This window comes from Propithecus coquereli, unplaced genomic scaffold, assembly GCF_000956105.1.
Source record: "Propithecus coquereli isolate 6110/MARCELLA unplaced genomic scaffold, Pcoq_1.0 Scaffold328, whole genome shotgun sequence".
Taxonomy (NCBI): Eukaryota; Metazoa; Chordata; class Mammalia; order Primates; family Indriidae; genus Propithecus; species Propithecus coquereli.
Window position 1 is genome coordinate 3,613,364 of NW_012148930.1, and position 10,350 is coordinate 3,623,713.

Genomic DNA, 10,350 nt, shown 5'->3' on the forward strand with positions numbered 1-10,350 from the left:
TCAACATTATTTTTCAAAAATAATACATATTCCAGTGCCCCAAATTGTTTATCAGGGTAGCTATGCTGGCCTTTAAAAATCTTTAATTTAATGCAGTTATTTGAGGGTTGATGTATCTCTATTGGCATGATATTTATTCTTAGATTTTGTATGAAACTGCAAAATTTAGTACTTCCTGCAGGATCCACTCTTGTCTACAACTGAAATGGCTAGACCGGTACTATGGCTCTAGAACAGGATATTTGAGAGTATTCTCACAGTCTAAAAACTGTATCTTTAGGTGGAATTATGTTCATTGAAGTATTTATTCACATGGCTTTATATTTACATCTTATGATAACTTTCAAATATACAAAATTGACACTCCAAAGCTGTTTGTCTTTTTTTCCCCAATGCCCTATATAATGTCAAGTCATCTTTCCAACCTTGCATCCTGAGGATGTATTTAGAGTGAATTAACAAAATTAAAAGGGCACCGGCATTTATTTTACAAACATATGTTGTTTTAGAAGAAAAACAAATGATTGAGTAGTATCCTTCCCTTAAACTTTTTGTTAAATTCTGTCCACAGGATTCTTTGCATTCTGCAAGGGCATTATGATGGCTTATATAGGATCTATCATGTCACGAAGTCAAACATATTTAGGATCTTCAAGCTTTTTCGACACATGCTTATCATGTTTTCTAAACACAATGTAATTAGATGATTTTCAAAGAATTTCCTGTATGAATATTCCTTTCAGGTGTAGCTATCTATAACCACAATTATTTTTTTGTAATTGGTAAGGAATAATAAATCAAGTAAAGATCTTGTCCAGCCATTTCTTTAATAGAAATACTTTTTCAGTATAATATCTTAGAGGGCAGAATATAACTGTGGTTGTTCTGAACAGAATTAGGTACTGTATTTGTATCATCTATTGGAGCAAAAAGTGCATACCTGTCAGATATTGTCAATGACAATAATTTGAAAATAGCCAAACTTAGGCACACAACCATGCTGTATACCAAAGTATAGCAAGTTCTCTCTGACAGTTATAAGCTTCAACTTAAACTGTTCTTCAGTAATTCCAGTAATCTTCTGTAAGTAGTATAACAAACTTGACATTTATTTGTCTTCTAGATGAAATGAACGACCATCAGAGTACACTGTCCTACATCCTGATCAACCCGTCTCCAGATACCAGAATAGAGGTGAACGATGTTGTGTAAGTTGATCTCGTATCTCACATAAGGCATGTATTTTCAGAAAACTACTAATTAGTTTTATATTTTTATTTCTACCATTTTAGCCCCTTATTTTTTGTGACGTAAGTGCTTAAAAGTCTATGTCTAATTTTTCATAAATGAATGCATTTGGTATTTGTGTGTAATAATATAAAAAATGTAGAATTATTTAAAAGAAGGGGTAGGAGACAACCAAATAGCAGCATGAATTCTGTATTTTGTGAGATGATATACATTTGGTGAAATAAGAAAAAATATGTGAATAAGAGAAAAACTCAAAGAAAAAAAACCTACAATATCCCACAGTATCTAGTTCTAAATACCTTAAAGTTCCTAAAAGCCAAAGTAAAATAGGTCAAAACATCTATTAGGAAAAGGTCTATGGGAGTAATTTGATTTATTGAAAAATATATATTGAGCATGTACAGTTGTCATAGCACTGCCCTAAAGATGTAAAATAGAGATGACTAAGATATTTTCCCTGTCTTTAAAGTCCATATATTCTAATTAATAAAATATAATTTATACATGAAAAATTTAACAATTTTTAATATGACTCTGTAACTAATATAATAAATTTAGTATCAGTTGAGTGAGATAAACAGTGCTTTTTAAAATTCACAGAGGAAGACATAATCGTGAATTGAAGTGATTATAAAGGATGCAAGACTTCAGCTAGATTCTGAAGGGGGGGATAGAGTTTGTGTTGGTGGAGCACAAAGGACATCCTAGAACAGGAAAAATGGCTTGAGAAATGCATTGCATAAGAATTGCATAAAGTGCTTGAGTTGACAGTTTGCCTGGAGTAGAAGCTTTGTATTTGTAGCATTTCTGTTGGGAAGTAAACATAATATTGAGAACATAAATTAGACCTGCTTTTGGAAGGGCCTTACATGACAAAATGAGTTTGAAATTTAGCCTTACAGATGATGAACAACACTTAGACCTATACAAGCAAGTAATAGCAAGATTTTAGAAAGGGCACTTTGGCAGTTGTTGGTGTAGGCCTAGGAAAGAAATTTCTAACAAGAATATGCTCTTTATGTGTATGACCTCGTCCTGGACTAAATAAAGAAATGCTTACCCAAGGTAGCTAACTCCAGGTTTATATTACTGACACAAAACAAATGCCAAAGATCCAAAAGTCTCAATGGCTGTTCGGATATGAATAAAGAAGAAAAAGACACGAATATAGAAGAAGTAGAATAATGATTATCAAATTTTTTTTTTTTTTTTTTGAGACAAAGTCTCACTCTGTTGCCCGGGCTAGAGTGCTGTGGCATCAGCCTAGCTCACAGCAACCTCAAACTCCTAGGCTCAAGCAATCCTTCTGCCTCAGCCTCCCAAGTAGCTGGGACTACAGACATGTGCCACCATGCCCGGCTAATTTTTTCTATGTATTTTTAGTTGTCCAGCTAATTTATTTCTATTTTTAGTAGAGACGGGGTCCAGCTCTTGCTCAGGCTGGTCTCAAACTCCTGAGCTCAAACAATCCACCTACCTCGGCCTCCTGGAGTGCTAGGATTACAGGCTTGAGCCACCGCGCCTGGCCTCATGAATATCGTACTTTTGAGCAGTGTTTGGTTTTAGGGCAGAAACAGCAATGTGTTTCAAAAACTTATCGGGAAAAGACAAAGGAAGTAGTAATTTTGACCCAAAATAGTGTGAAAAGATTCCTAAAATGTACCTAAGATACAACTAGAAAGTATATGCTTTATTTCACCGTCTGATAATACTGTTTAGAATATAGGAGCATTAAGGAATCAGATGAACGATAATTTAAGCTAGTAGAATCCTTAAGGCCTTGTCAACAATTATGTGCAATGGTGATGCTGAATTTATGGACGACCTTAGAAGAACACATCTCATTAATGATGCACCTGGATTCTAATTGCCCATCATGGAGCCTGCATGTAGTGTATCACTATAATAAAACAAAACTATTTTTTTTCCTAGCATCCATATTTGCACATGTCATCTCTCCTCTAAACCGATAAATTCAAGCAATTTTTATTAATTCTCCAATCTACCCCTATTAATCCAGTCTTCTTGTATCTCTTTTCCAAATAATTACAATTGCATTAATTATATAGAATTTGTTCAGTTGTGCTTACCTTATTTGTATCTTAAATGTTTCTTGAACCTAATGAAATTGTTTCTTGAACTTAATAAAATTATTTCCTGTAACTATTTTTTGACAAAAGATTCAAAATCTTGTTTACCTTTGAGTCTATGAGTATGTCCTTCCATCACATATGTGTTTACAATGTCAAATAATTTTCCATCTTTTAAACTTATGAATAAAATATGTAATTACAATGTGTATAGGTAAAATAGATTTTCAGAGAATTTTCTGCTTTTTGGATACTCTTATTTTTTGTTAGTTTTAAGTAAAACATCAGCTTGACTGCTATTAAAAAACAAAAAGGCTTTAATCACATCATTACATTGATCTGTATTTGTGGCATTGAGATAATAAATTTTAGTAGATCTGGAGCAATGATAAATTATCACAGAAAAAAAGCCTATCATGAAAAGTAGTATATAAAAACACAGTTTAAGAAATTTGCTTTATTGGACTCATAGGTTTAGTCGTAATAATATTAAGGAAAGGAGCTTTTGCCACTGCATCAATTAATTTAGGGGATAATGGACTATACTGGTACCTTTTATGTTTTTCTAAAAATTCACTTTCAAAAGTTCATTTTAAATAAAACAGCAACAATTTGATTCAAAGAGCAATAAATCACTAGATGATATGGTATTAAAAAGCTTAATGTGCACTATTAAGTTTTCCTCATCGATCTACCATGCTATTGAAATTTAAAGTAATTATAGAGCAGTGTGCATAGAGAACAAAATACAGTTAATAGATCCAAGGACACTAATCTCAGCTTTTATTTGATCAAAGAAAATAGACTGTAGTGTTTGCAATTGCCTTTTCTCATTTTCATTATGGAACATATTTCATGAATATTTTCCTTTTAGTTGTTAAGAGGAAACATACAATCTTTATGTGAGTTATCACCTTTAAGTTCTTTTTCCATTCATTTTATGTACTTCCTCCTAAAATTATTATAGAAGTTTGAAATACTGCTTTCGTTTGCACCTGCAACGAGACTTTCTTAGAATGCTGCATCACATGTATTCGCTTTCCTTCTCTCCCCTCCAAACCTTCAGTGGCTTCCCACTGCCTTTGGAGCAGAAATTGAAACTACTAATCCTGGAACTTAAGGTCCTTCATTATCTTATTTACCTTTGTTTCTTGCTTTACCTACCACTATTTCCTGTTCTAACCAGTCTTCTAAAGCTAAACTCGTTTCCAATCACATCAGGAACAGAACATCTCTCTGCTGTGCCCCCAATTGTCCAAGTCTGGGATCACCTCCTGCTTCTCTACTCTCAAGCCAGGAGAGAGAAGTTCATCCCAACTCCCTCAATAAAGCATTCTCTAATTCTCTCTGTGGTTCTTTTTTTCTTTCTGTAATTTTTGGGATGTCTTCGTATTCTTTATATCTGGTTCATAAATTGTACTGTAATCTTCTGCAGGTTAGGGGTCAGGCATTGTGATTTTTTTGTATTTCCAGGTGTTAGCACAGTGTCCTGCAGGTGCTCAAGAAGTGGGTGCTGAGATATACAGACGTACCTGAGCGGGACTGCAGGTTCGGTTCCAGACCACCGCAACACAGTGAATATTGCAATGAAGTGAATCACGTGAATTTTTTGGCTTCCTGATACATATAAAAGTTACTGTTACACCATGCCATAGTCTGTAAGTGTGCAATAGCATTACGTCTAAAAAGACAATGTACATATCTTACTTAAAAAGCACATTATTGCAGTCATCTGAGCCTTCAGGGAGTTGTAATCTTTTTGCTGGCAGAGGATCTTGCTTCAATGTTGATGGCTGGTTTGTGATCAAGGTGGCGACTGCGGAAGGTTGGGGTGGCTGTGGAAATCTCTTAAAATAAGAAAACCATGAAGTTTGTCAATTTGATTGACTCTTCCTTTCATGAAAGATTTATTTGCAGTGTGCAATGCTGTTTGATAGCATTGTACCCATAGTAGAACTTCTTTCAAAATTGGAGTCAATCCCCTCAAACTTTGCTGCTGCTTTGTGAACTAAGTTTAGGTAATATTCTAAATCCTTTGTTGTCATTTCAACAGTGTTCATGCCGTCTTTACTGGGAGTAGATTACGTATGAAGAAACTACTTTCTTTGTTCATCCATAAGAGGCAACTCCTTATCTGTTCAAGTTCTACAATGAGATTGCAGCGATTCAGTCACATCTCCAGGCTCCAATTCTAACTCCAGTTCTGTAGTTATTTCACCCCATTTGGAGTTACTTCCTCCACTGAACTCTTGAACCGCTCAAAGTCATCCATGAGTGTTGGAAGCAGCTGCTTCCAAACCCCTGTTAATATTGATATTTTTACCTCCTCCCATGAATTACAAATGTTTTTAATGGCATCTAGAATGGTGAATCCTTTCCAGATGGTTTTCAGTTTACTTTGCCAATATCCATCAGAGGAATCACTATCTATGAAACTTACAGCCTTACAAATGCATTTTTTAAACAATAAGGCTTGAAAGTTGATATTACTCCTTGATCCATGGGCTGCAGAATGGATTTTGTGTTAGTAGGCATGATAACAACATTCATTTCCTTGTACAGCCCCATTGAAGCTCTTGGGTGACCAGGTACGTTGGCAATGAGCAGTAATATTTAGAAAGAATCTTTTTTTCCTGAGCAGTTCTCGAGAATGGGCCTCAAATATTCAGCAAACCATACTATACACAGATGTGCTTTCATCTAGGCTTTGTTGTTCCATTGATAGAGCACAGGTAGAGTTGATTTAACTTGGATTCTTAAGAGCTCTAGGATTTTGTGAATGGTAAATACTCATTTCCCATCCAGGTTTAAGCTTCAGCTAAAAGTCACCAGCTACATGAGCCTCCGCCAAGAGAGTCAGCCTGTCCTTTGAGGCTTTGAAGCCAGACATTGACTTCTCTCTAGCTACGAAAGTCCTAGATGACATCTTCTTCCAATAGAAGTCTGTTTCATCTACTTTGCAAATCTGTTGCTTACTGTAGCCGCCTTCATCAGTGATCTTAGCTAAATCATCTGGATAACTTGCTGCAGTTTCTATATCAGTACTTGCTGCTTCACTTTGCATTTTTATGTTGTGGAAATGACTTCTTTCCTTAATCCTTATGGACTAACCTCTGATAGCTTGCAGCATTTCTTGTACAGCTTCCACATCTGTCTCAGTCTTCATAGAATTGCAGAGAATCAGGACCCTGTTCTGGATTAGGTTTTGGCTTAAGGGAATGTTGTGACTGGTTTGATGTTCTATCCAGACTACTATAACTTTCTTCATATCAGTAATAACATTGTTTCACTTTCTTATCATTTGTGTGTTTGCTTGCCTAGCACTTTTAATTTCCTTCAGAACTTTTCCTTTGCATTAACAACTTGGCTAACTAGCACAAGAGACCTAGTTTCTGATCTATCTTGGCTTTTAACATGCCATCCTAACTAAGCTTCATCACTTAGTTTTTGATTTAATGTGAGAGACATGCAACTCTTCCTTTCACTTGGACACTTAGAGACACTACAGGGTTATTAATGGGCCTAATTTGAATATTGTTGTGTCTCAGCGAATAGGGAAGCTCAAGGAGAAAGAGAGACACAGGGGAACAGCCAGTCTGTGGAGCAGTCAGAACACACATTTATCATGTAAGTTTGCCATCTCACCTGGGTGCAGTAAGTGGCAGCCCAAAACAATTGTGATTGTATCCCCAGAGATCACTGATCACAGATCACCATTACAGATACAATAATAAAGAAAAAGTTAAAAAGATTGCAGGAATCACCAAAATGTGACACGGAAACACAAAATGAGCACATGCTATTGGAAAAACGGTGCTGATAAACTTGCTCAATGCGGGGTTGCCACAGCCCTTCCATTTATTAAAAAACACAGTTATCTGTGAAGCACAATAAAGTGAAGCACAATGAAACTACCAGACATCATTTGACAGTCAGAAGTAAAATTTATCTCTTGTTTTTTTGTTTATTTTTCTTATTGTGTTGCTTGGGCTGGTCTTATACTCCTGGGCTCAAGTGATCCTCCCACTTCAGCCTCATGACTTGCTGCGATTGAAGGCACACACCACAGTGCCCAAAAATTCTCTCTTAAAACAAATTCTAACATTAGTGAATTATTTGAGTTTGGCAGATGAATATTTCTCTATCTACTAGTTTATTTAAGAATTATTTTTTATACTTTAGTGTTATCACTTACTACACCATAACCAACCTGAATTTCAAATGAATCCTTTTCCAGCTAATTAAAACATTATCTATGCATAGTACTCACCATAACATTTCTTAAATCATTAATTTTATAAAGTCATAAAATATTTAAATTAAAAAGACTGTAGAAATTACTTACATCAAATTTATAATTTTATGATTGTTAAAAATAAGATTAAGAACATTTAAGTAATGGAAAAATCATGGCTAGAATGTAGTTCTCCCTGATAGAAAAATGGCCAAAGTAAGAAATGATAAAGCTACAAAATACTAAAATAAATCATAAAACTTTGATAAGATGGAGGTGCCGAAATAGATCATAATTGAAAAATAATGATGCTTGATTCATCAGCATTCATTATCATCAGCTTCTCAGGTATGTAAATAATAATATAAACCCTACAATTTTACAGGCCAACTAAACAGTGAGTCCTTCCACCAATGTTATATACAGAGACAGTTTAAATAGTCTAAAAACTGAACTAATAACAAAGTAAAAATCTAAAGAGTCAGTGTGAATTAAGATTAAGATGAGAAAGTTATTTGCTTTGTTTTCTTTTATTAGATATTTAATTCGACCAGATCCACTGGCATACCTTCCAAACAGTGAACCTAGTAGAAGAAACAGCATCTGTAATGCTTCCGGTCAAGACTCTCGGGAGGAAACTCAACTTTGATAAGAAGGAAATAAGAGACTAATTTTTTTTTTTTTCTTACAAGAATCTTGCTTGAAACAACAAAAGTGTTGCTGGCATGAAAGAAACTAGATTGGAATATATTCAATTCTCTCATATTTAAAGACACAATCTATTCTCTTAGAAATATAGATCATTTTGAAACTTAATGTACTACTTATTGGTACTCCCCCTATTAATATTTGAAAGATATAAATGGAGTGATTTTGAAACCCTAAATTAAAACATAAAAATTTAAAGATGATATTTGTTTTACAATAAGCCAAACTGTATGAAGCCAATATTTAAAATTATTAATGTTTTATGAAAGCAGACAAAGCCTGTATTTGGTGCATCACAATGGACACAGAAGATGGATGCTTCCCTTCAAAATTAGATGTCATATTATGTTAAAACAGCTGTTTCATAAAATTGAGCTCATCCTAAATGACTAGTCTTCTCTGCATAGAGATTGACCAACAAACTTGTATGGCTGACATTTGTGTAAGAATCATAGTTTGTTTTAGAATACAAATCATTAAGTCATTTTAACCTTTTTTCTCTGCCTTTTATATGATGTCATATTCATTAGAATTTGAGATGTTCATAGCATGTTTGATTACACTGAAGAAACTAATATATAAACAAAAAAGAATATTAAGTACCTGGACTTTTTAGTAACTTTATGTCTAGCACACATTTTATGCCAAGAAAAGTGTACTAAAAAGCAAATACCTATTGTTCTCCTAAAAGAATGCCTAGCATACAGAAAATACTTAATATACATTTGTTGACTTAAATTTAATCCAAGAACTGAAACAGTAATTGGATTTCTTGAAATATGAAGTAATTTTGATTAGACTCTTGAGCTTAACATTTTTCATCTATCTATATAGTAATTTCATTAGAAAAATACTTCAGAATTGACAGAAGAAAATTTATACCTTTTATGGACTACAAAGACACTTCAAAAAGGTAAAAGTCCTCTTTATGTCTTTAGTACTGAAATAATCACACTGAAGAAATGGTGTGTTAAAACTTTGCTCTAAGTTTGAAAAATCATTTAGGAACTATATTTTAACCTTATAAGGGAAAAGCAAAAAATAAAAAGACTTAATTATCCTTTAAATTTAATATAAATCTTGATGAATTTGATGGTTATACATTTAAACATAAATTGATCCTTGGTGACACCAATGCTGTACTGCTTTCTTTCCCTACAGAAATAGACCAAAAAGCACAAGAGAATACACAGGTATTGTATGTATGTATCAATACAGGTAGTTGAAGTATGTTAAGATACTCATATGGATGATCCATTGGCAAATTTAAAAAGATATTTGTCTTCTAATTTTTTACTTTCTTTGTTACTGAATTTGACATTGAGTTTTAGTTGAACAATAAATAGGACATATAGGACTAGAAAGGGACATTTTATTCTTATCATGAAGCAGATCAATCGAAAGGAAAATAGAAATTTTTTAAAAAAGATAAATAACTTAATATTCTCTCAATAATTCCACAGAAATAAAAGTGTGACACATAAAATATGAAATCAAAGATTATAGCCATTGTAATTTGGCTTATGAAATATGTAATGTCTTTTTTTTAGTATTATACATTACCCACATTTTAGATTTACAAGAACACCAAAAGTTTCCCTAAAACAGAGCCCATCTTTGATCAGAGAAGTAGAATTTGTAACAGGTCACTTAAAATTTGGAGGATGCCTTAAAACTCAAAGATTGTATGCATATATATGTGTATATGTTATAAACATGTGAAATATATATGGTAAACTCATTTTCACATATAAATTGTTAAAACTGAAGGCAGAATTGAACTAATATATGTAAAGGAGAAAAATAATGAATTTAATGACCTTGTTTCATAGTTACACATCTATAGTCATGTATAATGTTTCTTTGAATCAACTTTTTTTTACTCCATTGCAATTATTTTTAGGAATAAACATAAGATTTACAAATCTTTTATTTCTTCACAAGATCTGGACTTTAGTATTTTTGTGACAGTGTGAAGACTAGGATTTTAAGCTAGGATATGATTATATTTCCTATATAACTAAGAATTTTGTTTCATAAAATTTAAAATAATTATTTTTGACTATG

At 33.3% G+C, this 10,350-nt stretch overlaps 1 protein-coding gene across 1 annotated transcript in view; it reads left to right on the forward strand.

Moving 5' to 3' along the window:
- The window catches only part of KCNT2 (potassium channel, sodium activated subfamily T, member 2), a 318,603-nt gene extending 309,118 nt beyond the window's left edge, over positions 1-9,485 (forward strand). Inside the window, exons 27-29 of the mRNA XM_012650477.1 lie at positions 1,124-1,208; positions 8,113-9,196; positions 9,445-9,485. Of these exons, the coding sequence (XP_012505931.1) occupies positions 1,124-1,208; positions 8,113-8,224 (197 nt within the window). The 3' untranslated portion in view covers positions 8,225-9,196; positions 9,445-9,485. The remainder of the gene's footprint in view (positions 1-1,123; positions 1,209-8,112; positions 9,197-9,444) is intronic.
- The last annotated feature ends 865 nt before the right edge of the window (positions 9,486-10,350 follow it).